This window comes from Phyllobates terribilis, unplaced genomic scaffold (genome assembly GCF_046119375.1).
Source record: "Phyllobates terribilis strain yellow unplaced genomic scaffold, ASM4611937v1 Scaffold_2__4_contigs__length_985480577, whole genome shotgun sequence".
Taxonomy (NCBI): Eukaryota; Metazoa; Chordata; class Amphibia; order Anura; family Dendrobatidae; genus Phyllobates; species Phyllobates terribilis.
In genome coordinates this window covers 580,331,855-580,346,201 of record NW_027362762.1, presented here as the reverse complement: position 1 = coordinate 580,346,201, position 14,347 = coordinate 580,331,855, and the positions used below count along the sequence as shown (strand labels likewise).

The following is a 14,347-nucleotide window of genomic DNA, read 5'->3' as shown; positions in this document are numbered from 1 at the left end:
CTGCACAAACATTTAGAAACCGACTCCATGAGGGTGGTATGAGGGCCCAACGTCCACAGATGGCGTTGGCAAAGTCACTACTGGCGCCGTGTACTCTTCACAGATGAAAATAGGTTCACACTGAGTACATGTGACAGACGTGACAGAGTCTGGAGACGCCGTGGAGAGCGATCTGCTGCCTGCAACATTCTTTAGCATGACTGGTTTGGCAGTGGGTCAGTAATGGTGTAGGGTGGCATTTCTTTGGAGGGCCACACATCCCTCCATGTGCTCACCAGAGGTAGCCTGACTGCCATTAGGTACCGAGGTGAGATCCTCAGACCCCTTGTGAGATATATGCTGGTGCGATTGGCCCTGGGTTCCTCCTAATGCAGGACTATGCCAGACCTCATGTGGCTGGAGTGTGTCAGCAGTTCCTGCAAGATGAAGGCATTGAAGCTATGGACTGGCCCTCCCGTTCCCCAGATCTGAATCCGATTGAGCACATCTGGGACATCATGTCTCGCTCCATCCACCAACGTCACGTTGCACCACAGACTGTCCAGGAGTTGGCGGATGCTTTAGTCCAGGTCTGGGAGCAGATCCCACAGGAGACCATCCGCACCCTCATCAGGAGCATGCACAGGCATTGTAGGGAGGTCATACAGACACGTGGAGTCCACAAACAATACTGAGCCTCATTTTGACTTGTTTTAAGGACATTACATCAAAGTTGGATCAGCCTGTAGTTTGTTTTTCCACTTTAATTTTGGGGGTGACTCCAAATCCAGGCCTCCATTGGTTAATAAATTTGATTTCCATTGATGATTTTTGTGTGATTTTGTTGTCAGCACATTCGACTTTGTACAGAAAAAAGTATTCAATGAGAATATTTCATTCATTCAGATCTAGGATGTGTTATTTCAGTGTTCCCTTTATTTTTTTGAGCAGTGTATATCAAAGAATGCTAGCAGTAGGCCTATCAAAATTCTTAATGTGGGCATCATAAACACCCTTAAACAAATTATAGTGAGGATAGCATGATTACCCTGTTGATGTGGTGGTGGAGGATGACACAAAAAAAGACAAAATCTGAAGCATATACCCATGTTTGGGTGGGAAGGGGTGCATGGGAATAGACAAGGAAAAAAAAACACTGGATTTGAGTTTATGTTTCTCTGTTGTAATCTGGTGGTGTTGAGAAGTCTGGGTCAATTCAGCCCATGTTCATTTTGATAAGAGTTAGCATTTTCAGTTGACAGGCTGATACGCCTATCAGTTATAATACCCCCTGGCGGCAATAATAAATCGCTCTGACAAAACGCTAGCGGCAGAGCAGGCAAGGACCTCCAAGGCATAGAGAGACAGTTCATGCCACATGTCTTGCTTGGATACCCAATAGTTTAAGACACAGAGGAATCATGGAGGACGCTGGTACAGTCGCCAAGGTACTCCTTCAGCATCTTCCAAAACTTTTCTCTCCTTGTCAGAGTACCCCGTGCATCAGGGCCTAGGTGCTGGGAGGGTCTGAGAAAACTGTCCCAGACCTTTGAGAGTGTTCTTATGCCTCAGCTCCATCTGGTGTGTTTCTCCTTCATCTCCAGTACTTGGTTGTCAAAAGAACGATGACCTCTGCCTCCAGCATTATCAGATGGGAATTTTTTTAATAATTCTTCAACTAAGGCCTTCTGGTACTACAACATTTTATTAGACCTCCCTGCCACAAGAAGCAGAGATGGAAAGTTCTCCTTGTAGCGTGAGTCTAGAAGGGTGACCAACCAATAATTAGTGTTGGCCAAAATGCGTTCAACGCGAGGGTCATGGGAATGGCAGCAGAACATAAACTCAGCCATGTGTACCAGACTACCAACAGCCAAGAGTTCCCTGTCCCCACCAAGAGGACGACTGTCCATCTTCTCCACCTTGTTCTCCTCCTCCCTCTCCTGCTTGTCTTCAGAACAGATGGGATGAAGGTGGCATTTGTAGTACTGTCTTCAACGCAGGCTACCAGCTCCTGTTCCTCCTCATCCTCCTCCTCTTCATTATCACCCAATCCATCTGCAAAGCCTTCTCTTTAATTGTGAGCAGTGAGCATTTCAGTAGACAGCGGGATGGTTATAATGATTATGGCATCAACACCCCTCACCATCTTGGTCGAGTAATCAAAGCTTTGGAGAACCACACAGATGTCAGACTTCCATGCCCACTCATCAGCTCATATGTTCAGAGGCTGACTAGAATACTGATGGACATGTTGTATCTTGTATTCTACTATTCCCCTTTGCTGCTCACAAAGCCTTGCCAACATATGTAAAGTTTATTTTCAATGCATGGCGACATCACACACCAGTCGGTGAGTTGGAAGGTGCAAACGCTGCTGCAGGACTGCTAGGGCAGTGGCAGCTGTAGCTGACTTGAGAAAATGGGCACACACTCGGAGTACTTTCACAAGTAACTCAGGCAGATCTGAGGAGAGAAACCACTGAACCACTTAGTCGAGCACATAGGGCAGGTATGGTACATGTGCGAGGTTGCCAAGCTTCAGAGCCGCCACCAGGTTATGGCCATTGTCACGGACAACCATACCTGGCTATAGGTTCAGGGGTGAGAGCTACAGTTTAGTCTGGTCTGTTAGACCTTTCAACAACTCTACAGCGGTTTGCGGTTTGTCACCTAAGCAGGTTAGCTTCTTCAGAGTCAGTTGCTGCTTCGCCGAGGCAGTGCTGCAGTGCTTCCAGCTTGCGACTGATGTTTCAGAGATAGAGGGTGAGGAGGTACAGGAACTGCTATAGAAGGTGGGGGAAACTCTGATTTAACAATGACCCATAATCCTTTGTGTCGGTAGCACGTGTTCTGTCCCAGGGTCCGACTAGGTCCCGGCTTCCACAATATTCACCCAGTGTGCCGTCAGGGAAATGTAGCATCCCTGGCCACAAACACTTGTCCACATGTCCGTGGTTAAGTGGACCTTCCCAGTAACAGTGTTGATCAGGGCATGGCTGATGCTATGGGACATGTGCTTGTGAAAGGCGGTGACGGCACACCAGGAGTTCCAAGGACTGGGGTAGGGACAACTGAACGCTGTGCTGAGACAAGGACGTGAATGTGGTTGCCGACGGTGATTACAAGTGTGCACCGAAAGGTGCAGGATGAAAGGCATCTTTGGCTGCATCATGGACAGGGGATAGTTGTGTACATAGGACAGGGAAAGAGGCAGTGGTTTCACCCCAAGACACGGTTTCTAGATCCTGGCGTTCGGCCCATCTAGTTGGATGCTTTTCTGTCATGTGTCAGAGGATTCTGGTGGGGGTCAGGCTGGTGGTTGTGCTGCCCCTGCTGACACTGGCATGGCATAAGTTGCAAATGGCCTTTTTTGGGTTAACTGGACTGTCTTTAAAAAAGCACCAGACTCGGGAACACCTATCCCTTGGCCTGGCAACCGTTCTGGTGCTTTGGGTAACAGTTGCCCACTGCCTTTTTCTGCCTGTTGTGGTGCTGCGGATCCCTCCCCCTCTGTGATGCTGTCCTCGCTCTGCATGTCACCTTCCCAGGGTGGCTCAGTGACTTAATAGTCCACCACCTCATCTTCCACTTCTGCACCCTGATCATCCTCCAATATTATCCACCTCTTGCGACAGTAATTGCAGTTTCCCACCGTCGCCTTCTTTGGACCATGGCTTCTCAAATATTTGGGTATCGCTACTATGTTCCGCTTGAAATGGCTAGGGTGAATGGCCAGAATCTACAAATGGAAATGAGAACAGCTCTTCGTAGTGTCCAAGTGTGGGATCACTTGTCTCTGGGCAATCGGCAAGGTGGGAGTGTAATAAGAAGCAGTGATATCACTGATGATGCAGGATGTGCCATTAATGAAGAGAAACTGCCATCTTCTGGCCTGGCAAAATCAAGAGGAACCATATTGTTCTGGAAGATTTGCAGGGGGAGTGACTTTGTCTGCTGGACCTGATCAGGTGACCCAGAGGAAGGACTTTCTTGATATAAAAGCGCTGCATGCCAGATCGCAAGGGGCTTTGGGGTCAAGAGAGTGCAAGGTGCAGATGTGCAGAGGAGAAGATGCTGCAGCCAGAGTGACAGGCAGGAGCAGGAAGCCTGTGCCAGCATCGTGCTGACTGCTTGCAGACAAGGTCCAGACAACACTCGGTGAGACTCAGACTCCAGACTGCGCCGGTCAAGATCAGGACATGCGCCCTACACTGGTGAAGCCTCGAAGATCAGACATCACGTATCAGAAGCCGAGGCCCAGTCCTTTCTGCCCCAAGCCCAAGACACTTACACCGATGGTCAAGCCGAGAAGATCCGTGAGTAGACTGCGCACACCTGCGATTGCGGAGAGACAACGTGAGTGAGCAGGGCCATCACTTCCAGCTATAACCTACGGTACCGGAGTTAGCTGGGATTAGGACTACAGGTTGGGAAGGGGTCGGTTGGTGCGTGCAAGGCTCAATGTGCTTTAATTGACTGCGTCAGAGAGAGACTTGCGGCCTAGCGGGAAAACATGGTGAACCTCGCTAGGGCCAGAGCTGCAGAAGGAGCCTGCATGGTGACTCCCTTGAATGTGTGCACCAACCTTGTTAAAGGGACATTTAGTGAAAAGAGTTTAATTAATATTCCAAGCTTATGGTTATTCGTTTCATTGTTTATTTGCCTAGTTGCTAACACCAATTGTTCAGAGTTACTTTAAATTACTTTAAAATTACTACTGCATTTAAATAGAATTATATCGATCACTGACTGTTGTTGCTGCCTTGTGTTCTCTGTGCATTGCATCCAGACACCTGCATTAAAGGAGGAAGGAGGAGCAGGGTGAGGATTATGTGGTCCAGAATCACAGCTACTGAGACTGGACCGTGTGGAAGACAGGGTGGTGCTGGCAAACTGACTGGGTGCATTATCTGCTATCCATCACACTGGTCTGGCTTCAAGAGTGCTGTTTTGCGCCCCCCTACAAAATGAGATTGGAAGCGCTAGGTTGACATTATGTGTGTGTTTGTTGTGCTCCCACAGCAGGCACCGTTTCACCATGCCCATGGCCTCGGCCTTTGCGCTCTCCATCACCATCGCATGCATTTCTCCATCCTTTACATCATGCCTTGCCCATTTTAAATTATGTCTGATATATCCCTGTTGAGAAAACTTTGCAGGATTAGTACCACATGAAAATTTGCCCACCTCAGATGGACTTGTTTCACCGCTTGCGCTATATAGCGATGCTATTGCAACCAACCAAGTCTAGCTGTATGCTTTTGATGCACCACAACTGACTCAGTATAAATGGTGAATAATATTTCGCTGCTAAGAACAATTTGCAGGATTAAGAGCAAAAAGAATATTATTATCTCGGAGAACGGCGTTTGGTATGAGTTGCAGCAAAATTGACGTGCAATTAACCCTATCCTATCATACACTGTCCCTTCGGCACAATTTCTCCCTAAGTGAGGATAACAGCAGTATTAATATTGATTATAATGAGCCCTAATAAGCGCTGTTGTTGCAATTGAAAGAAATATAAATGGTGTCTAATCCCTGCCTATACGCAGCTAAAACTCTGTCCCTAGTTCAGCAGCACCTCTCCCTGCTCTGCTTGTCTCCATTGGTACACTGTGCGGAGCATAGCGTCCCTGGTCTTATATAGACCCGATGGCGCTATGCGGCCAGCCAATCACAGTGATGCCACTGCCAACATGGCTATGGTATTACAGTAACTGGCAGACATTTTGGGCCCCACTTAATAATTTCCTTCAAAAATCAATTGTGAATGAGCAATCATGAAAGCCACAATTCCACTCCAGTGGTGATGAGCGAGCGTGCTCGTTACTCGCTTGATTCTCCGCATGTTTATTGGCGGTCAAACAAGTTCCAAACATGCGGGACTCGAGCTTACACGCAAGCATTCAAAAATATTCGCCGAGTAACGAGCATCTCGAGCACCCTGATGCTCGAGCGAGTAACGAGCAGTGACAAGCATGCTCGCTCATCACTACTGAGGTGGTATTGTGGCTTCCATAATTGCTCATTCACAATTCTGTTATTGATTGGTGTCAAAAGGAAATTGTTAAGTGGGGCCCAAAATGTCATAAGAAATGTCTAAGCTCTGTGCAATTAAGCTCTGCAAGTTTGGAGGGTCTTCCAGGCAACCAGAAAGACTTCAGAGATGTGTTCTCAGAAAAAGAGGCAGAGATATTACCTCCCCATCGTCCTTATGACTGTGCTATTGATCTTGTTCCTGATGTCATTACCTAAATTACCTATGACTGTATAATTTATCTGGGTCTAAACATACTATCATGAAAATTTATGGGAACGAAAGTGTACAGAAGTGTCATATCCATTCTTCTTCCTCCCCTGTGGCTGCTGGATTCTTCTTTGTAAAAAAGAAAGATGGGATCTCCGTCCTTGCCTTGATTTCTGAGAACTGACGAAGATTACGGTAAAGAATATATACCACTTCCACTCATCCCCTACCTTTGTAATCAGCTTACTGGGGCTAAATGGTTTTCTAAACTTGATCTTAGAGGGGCTTACAATTTAATACGCATCTGGAAGGGGTATTAATGAAAAATGGTGTTTTTAACATCGGAGGGTCTATTTGAAAATCTTGTCATGCCTTTTGGGTTAACCAAGGCACAAACAATGTTTTAAAACTTTATGAACAATGTCTTTTCTGACTGCACTGGGAGATTTGTTTTTATGCATCTTGATATTTTAAGGGACGTTTTTATCTCGGGGGCCCAAAATTCTGACTAATTTGTGGCAATTTGCATTTTTCTCAAATAAATTTTCATCTGCTGAAAGAAATTATGATGTCGGGAACGATGAGTTATTCGCTGTTAAATTTGCTTTTGAAGAAAGGAGGCATTTCTTGGAGGGGGCAGTTAATCAAATCACTGTGGTCACTGATCATGAAAATTTAGCTTACATTGAATCAGCTAAATAGTTAACTTCTAGACAAGCCAGATGGTCCTTATTTTTCTCTAGATTCAAGTTCTCTATCACATTCAGCCCAGGGTCATGAAGTCTGACACAATGTCACGCAGTATTGATTCAAATTTCACCTCCAGAATCTCAATCCTTCATTTTACCTAAGGGCATTGTGGTTTCTGTGTTGTAAACTGAGATTTATAAAACTCTGTTGTTGGCTTTGTCTGCCACTCCAGGGGCCAAGCTATTTGTACCTATTACAGAAGTTTCATGATTCTGCCTTGAGAGGTCACCCTGGAGTCACAGCTATGCACAAAGCTATTTCCAGACTCTTTTGGTGGCCATCTATGAGTAATGATATTAACGATTTTGTATACGCCTGTGAAGTCTGCGCATGCGCTAAAGTTTGTCATAACCGGCCGGCTGGGGAATTGGTTCCATTGCCAATTCCGGAAAGACCGTGGACTCGACTCTCCATGGATTTCATCACGGATTTGCCTCTGTCTGATGGGAAAACTGATATCTGGGTGGTAGTTGACTGTTTCAGTAAACAAGCTCATTTTGTTCTGTTGTCAGGGTTACCTAATGCAGAAACACTCTCCAGGTTGTTTATTTTTCATGTGGTGAGGTTGCATGGAAATCCTCTTAACATTGTGTCTCATAGGGGAGTGCAATTTGTCTCCAAGTTTTCGACAGCTTTTTGTAAGAAATTGGGATTGACTTGTCTTTTTACTTGCTTACCGCCCTGAAACTAACGGTTGGACGGAGAGCACAAATCAATCTTTGGAGCAAATTTTGAGGTGTTTTCTTGCGGCTCAGCAGGACTGGTGCTGATTTTTACCTCTTGCAGAGTTTTCCTATAATAGTCAGGTCAATCAATCCACTGGAACTTTGGCATTTTTCTGTAATTACGGTTTTCATCCCCAGTTTGTTTAGTTTTCTAGGATAAGTTACTGAGTGTCTGGGGGTGGAGGTCGCTATAGAGAAGCTTGGGGATGTTTGGGAGGAGGCTGAAAGGAATATTGGGCCTGCTCAAGTTCTCCAAAAATGGAAGGCTGATAGAAGACATTCGACGGTTCCTGTTTTTAAGGTGGGCGATAGGGTCTGGGTAACATCCAGAAACATAAAACTTATGGTACCATCGGCGAAGTTAGGTCTGAAATTCATTGCTCCCTATGAAGTCTTGGAAGTGGTCAATCTGGTGGCATTTAGGTTAACGCTTCCTCAATCTTTCCGCATTCCTAATGTTGAAGGAATTTGTTCCCTCAGTGGTGTCGCACTTGTCCCCACCTCCTCCGACTGCTGACAATTTAGAGTATGAGGTACAAATGGTTGTGTATTCCTGGAGGGTCTGCATTCCCTCCAGTACCTCAAACATTGGAAAGGATTATGGACCGGAGGAGAGATCCTGGGTTCCAGCCCAATCCATGAGAGCCGATTGACTAGTCAGGGCCTTTCATGCTAAGTTTTATAGGAAGCCTGGGGGTCCACTGAACCCCCCCTAGAAGAGGGTATACTACCCGGTTCATAACTGAGTGTGACCTAGGGATCCTGCGAGTGACAGCTTAGCCACCCAATGGAATCTGGAGTGTGCTGGACTGTCAGTTTTGTGAGTGACAGTTCAGTCATCCAATCTCTTACGGAGCCATTCTGGGCAGTCAGCATTTTGATTGACAGCCCTGCTGCTCAATCTATTCTAGTCTGTGGGTGTTTCCCCAGGTGCCTCCTGTCCTCAAATGATTCGTTAGGTATTTAGCTGGCTTGCTGTGAGCAGCAGTTGTAGCTTTGGTTTAGTTAGGTGTGTGTGCTTGCTCTGTGTCTGATTTCTAATCTTGTTTATGACCTTAGATCTGTTGTGACAATTCTTGTGGATTATCCCTTCTGCTTTTGATGCTCTCTCTTTAGATATCTGACCCCAGACTTGGCTTCTGATTATCCATTTATTGTACTTCTTGGTTTTACCGTACCCTCCTGGCTGCCCTGTCTAACAGCTTGTGCATGAGTAGCGACTCAGCGTCACACTGTTAAAAAGAAATCTACTTTAAATTCAAGTATTCACTAAAAGTCATGAAAAGTATACTGTGTTATTGGTGTAGTTAGCTGGTCTATAATTGTGACCTAGATAACATTCACGCCATGATTTATTAGTTATACTGAAATATGGGTAATTCCAACATGCTAATTTACTTTTTCTTGCAATTGTAAGTTGTTGTTTTTTTTTATTCTCCAGTGCTTTGGAGCCCAAGTGTTATGGTTTGAACTTATTAATTCATGACTCATTCAGAAGCAATAGATCACACAAGGGCAGAACATGGAGGTTGAGGTAGCCTACTTGTTACTGCTGATAACACCATTTTCTGCCCATTATATCTGTGCCTATTTGTTATGTACACACAAACCCTACATCATTCAAAAGTTTCCTTCTTCTGCAGGCTCTAAATCAAATCGTCATGTTTAAACTCAGGATTAGAATGGGTGGAAACTAACTGCTATGATCCCTCTCATACACCGCATACAATGCAAAGAGAGGATCCTATTCCCAAAATGTTTATTTTATAAATGCTCAAAAATAGGTGTAGTAGCACAGACGTAATTATACAGTAAGTTCCATCTCTTCCTCCTCCCCTCCCATTAGACTTCTATAAGAATCAGCTGTAATCTGATCCCTTAGTGAGTTTATAATCTGTCTTCATCTCTACTTTATTAAAGATGGATTTTACCAGAAATTAATATTAATCTGTTTGGGAGGCAGGTAGAAGGAGGGGAAGACATTAATAAGTGGAGAAAGTCAATTTTCTGTAATAAGATGTAATAAGGTTTGTTACCTTCAACAGTACTATTGTTTTATTGTTGAAAATTGAAACAATACTTAGATCTATCTCTAAAGCTAGATGTATAATTTCTGTATGTAAAATTTCTATAATTTATGTTCTGTGTCATAAAACACACCTTCAGGGCGCTGGATACATGTGTGTTGGTTGTCACTTAGGAAGAACCCCTCTCGGCAGCGGCATTCATAGCTCCCCATCATGTTGACACATATCTGCTGACAACCCCCATTGCCTTCCATACATTCATCCAAATCTAAATGGAAAGATGAAAAATTAAACCTTTATTAAATGTAAACACTATCAGCAGCAAATAAAAAAGGAAAAAATGAAGCGTTACAGTAAAAAAAGTTCATATTTTTTGAGTGTAAAAGGAAAAACTGCATCGTTTTGCTGGTATGAAAGCTGAGATTTTATAAAGGTGTGTAAAACTACATCTTTGTTAAAGCAAATAAGGCAATTGCCAGTAAGAGTATTGAGTGTTTTTTAAAGCGAGGATAACAAGTACTACTGGGACTTAGGCTGAAACTGTAAGTGCCACTGTATATCCTGGGATCATACTATGTGCAGTATTAGTGTGCAGATATTTTGTGACAAGTGCATTGAATGGTGACAGAGAGTGAAAGGGAATATGTGAAAGTTAGAAGTTAGTGGTATGGTGGCTATTGTGACGAGCTGAGGCTCAGAACATTCATTTGCAACATTTCTAGTGCATCATGGGAGTAACCCAAGTTAGTTATGATAGCAGATAACTCTTAAGAGACCCCTTAAGGCACCCTGATTTACTGCTGAGGTTGAAATCTGATAATCTGTTAAATGCAATGACAGTGTCATGTTGAGCGACTTCTCATATACACTTCTTTTTTGATGAGAATTTTGTTTTGCAGTTCCAATTATCAAAAATAACGCAAAAATAAAAATAACCCCCCAAAAAAATAAATAAATATGACCCTTGGATGGGGATGAGGGGAAGAAAACACTAAAAATTGACAATAATTGACCATGATGGGAAGAGATAATGTAACACCAATAATTTTGTCATATTTGTTTTTATTTTTGCATTTATATACACCCACATAAGGGTTTGTTTTTTGCAGGAAAAGGTGTAGTTTTGAATGACGCCATTTATTTTAACAATAGAGAGCAGATTCATTATTGCGTTTGCAGATACAATTTGTGTTTTTAGCCTAGTTTCCAATTGCGCTAAAATTCTTTTTTTAATTTGTGACTTTTTTAAACCAATTTAAATTGTATTCATGTGTTTTTTTCACCAATGTGCCTTTTGTTTTCCATGTTTGAAGCTGATTCATCTATTGTGACTTCTTGAAAAGTCACAACAGTTTTGTGCTAAAGCACTCCAGTCCGCCCTGAAATACAGTATTTATGCCACATTTTTTAGCAAATTTTGTGATATTTTAGAGGAACATGCAACTTTTGCAAAAAGAGTATTTATGACTTTGCACTAAATTCATAAAAAAGTGCACTTTTTTGCATAGTTTGGCGCAAAAAAATGTGAAGAAATACTAGAAAAAAAGAAAGTTACTTAAAAAGATGCAAATAATGAATTGAGACATATTGTGCATAAAAAGGAGATAAACAAATCCAAGTGTGATGAAATAGGTAAATAAAGACAATTCTGCCATTACTTCTTGGGTTTTGTTTTTACAGCAATCATTATGCAGTAAAATTGACCTGGCAACGTAATTCTTCAGTTCAGAAAGATAACATACAGTATGGAAAAATAAATATTTGATACACTGTTGATTTTGCATTTTTCCCACCTACAAAGAATGGAAAGGTCTATAATTTTAATGTAAGTACACTCCAACTGTGAGAGACAGAATCTAAAAAAAATCCAGAAAATCACATTGTATGATTTTTACATAATTAAATTGTATTTTATTGCATGAAATAAGTATTTGATCACCTACCAACCAGCAAGAATTCTGGCTCCCACAGACCTGCTAGTTTTTCTTTTAGTAGCCCTCCTACTCTGCACTCATTACCAGTATTAATTGCACCTGTTTTAACTCATTACCTGTATACATGTGTATAAAAGACAACTGTGCACACACTCAATCAATCACACTCCAACCTCTCCACCATGGCCAAGACAAAAGAGCTGTCTAAGGACACCAGGGACAAAATTGTAAACCTGCACAAGGCTAGGATGGGCTAAAGGACAATAGGCAAGCAGCTTGGTGAGAAGGCATCAACTGTTGGCACAATTATTAGAAAATGTAAGAAACACAAGATGGCTCGGTCTTTAGCTCCATTCAAGATCTCACCTCGTGAGGTAAGGATGATTTTGAGAAAGGTCAGGAAGGAACCCAGAACTACACGGGAGAACCTGGGCAATTACCTTAAGAGAACAGGGACCACCGTCTCAAACATTACAGTTAGTAGCACAATACGCTGTCATGGATTAAAATCCTGCAGGGAACGCAAGGTCCCCCTGCTCACGCCAGCACATGTCCATGCCCATTTGTAGTTTGCCATTGACCATCTGGATGCTTCAGAGGAGGCATGGGAGAAGGTCATGTGGTCAAATGAGACCAAAGTAGAACATTTTGGCATCAACTTCACTAGCTGTGTTTGAAGAAGGATGAGTACAACCCCAAGAACAATGTCCCAACCGTGAGGCATGGTGGGGGAAACATAATACTTTGGGGGTGCTTTTCTGCAAAGGGGACAGGATGACCGTATTGAAGGGAGCGTAGACAAAAACATGTATCGCAAGATTTTAGCCACCAACCTCCTTCCCTCAGTAAGAGCACTGAAGATAGGTTGTGGCTGGGTCTTCCGACATGACAATTATTAGAAACACACAGCCAGAGCAACTAAGGAGTGTCTCCGTAAAAAGCATTTCAAGGTCCTGGAGTGGCCTAGCCAGTCTCCAGACCTAAACCCAATAGAAAATCTTGGGATGGAGCTGAAACTCAATTTTGCCCAGCCACAGCCCCAAAACTTGAAAGATCTTGAGAAGAATTCTATGGAGGAGTGGGTCAAAACCCTTGCTACAATGGTTGCAAACTTGGTCAAGAACTACAAGAAACGTCTAACCTCTGTAATTACAAACAATGGTTTCTATACCAAATATTATGTTCTGTTTTTATATTCTATCAAACACTTATTTCATGCAATAAAATGCAAATTAATTATGTTAAAATCATACAATGTGATTTTCTGAATTTTTTTTAGATTCTTTCACAGTTGAAGTATACCTACGATAAAAATTACAGACCTCTACATTTTCTGTAGGTGGGAAAACTTGAAAAATCGGCAGTGTATCAAATACTTATTTTCCCCATTGTAGTTACCAAACATGTATAGCTTTCTTTTTTTTACATTTTAATGAGGAAAAAAAATCAGGACTTTGTAAAAACAATGGTTTTGTGTAATTTTCTGTACCCTTAATCTTTATTTTTCATGCGCAGTACATGTACGGCAGATGTCAGGATGGAATGGGTTAATGATTATTACAAGAATAGTAGAAATAAATGTCATAGACATATATATACAGTGCATTGTGAAAGTATTTGGCCCCCTTGAACTTTTCTACCTTTTGCCACATTTCTGGCTTCAAACATAAAGATATAAAATTCTAATTTTTTGGGGAAGAATCAACAACAAGTGGGACACAGTCGTGAAGTGGAACGAAATTTATTGGATGTTTTAAACTTTTTTAACAAATTAAAAACTGAAAAGTGGGGCGTGCAATATTATTCGGCCCCTTTACTTTCAGTGCAGCAAACTCACTCCAGAAGTTCAGTGAGGATCTCTGAATGATTCAATGTTGTCCTAAATGACTGGTAATGATAAATAGAATCCACTTGTGTGTAATCAAGTCTCCGTATAAATGCACCTGCTCTATGATAGTCTCAGAGTTCTGTTTCAAGTGCAGAGAGCATCACGAAGACCAAGCAACACACCAAGCAGGTCCGAGATACTGTTGTGGCAAAGTTTAAACCCGGATTTAGATACAAAAAGATTTCACAAGTTTTAAAGATCTCAAGGAGCACAGTGCAAGCGATCATATTGAAATGGAATGAGTATCAGACCATTGCAAATCTACCAAGACCCGGCCGTCCCTCTAAACTTTCATCTCGAACAAGGAGAAGACTGATCAGAGATGCAGCCAAAAGGCCCATGATCACTCTGGATGAACTGCAGAGATCTACAGCTGAGGTGGGAGAGTCTGTCCATAGGACAACAATCAGTCGTACACTGCACAAATCTGTCCTTTATGGAAGAGTGGCAAGAATAAAGCCATTTCTCAAAGATATCCATAAAAAGTCTTGTTTGAAGTTTGCCACAAGCCACCTGGGAGACACACCAAACATGTGGAATAAGGTGCTCTGGTCAGATGAAACCAAAATCAAACTTTTTGGCCACAATGCAAAACTATATGTTTGGCGTAAAAGCAACACAGTTCATCACCCTCAAAACACCATCCCCACTGTCAAACATGGTGCTGGCAGCATCATGGTTTGGGCCTGCTCTTCTTCAGCAGGGACAGGGAAGATGGTTAAAATTAATGGGAAGATGGACAGAGCCAAATACAGGACCATTCTAGAAGAAATGCTGTTGGAGTCTGCTAA

General features: G+C 42.8%; 1 protein-coding gene across 5 annotated transcripts in view; it reads right to left on the bottom strand.

Moving 5' to 3' along the window:
* SCUBE3 (signal peptide, CUB domain and EGF like domain containing 3) overlaps positions 1-14,347 on the bottom strand; it is a 1,075,473-nt gene that overhangs the window by 794,244 nt on the left and 266,882 nt on the right. For 4 of the 5 annotated variants that reach the window (XM_073666423.1, XM_073666418.1, XM_073666419.1 and 1 more), the window contains exon 4: positions 9,868-10,002. The exons of the other annotated variant lie outside the window; for it this stretch is intronic. In XM_073666423.1, the coding sequence (XP_073522524.1) occupies positions 9,868-10,002 (135 nt within the window). The remainder of the gene's footprint in view (positions 1-9,867; positions 10,003-14,347) is intronic. 5 annotated transcript variants of the gene reach the window in all.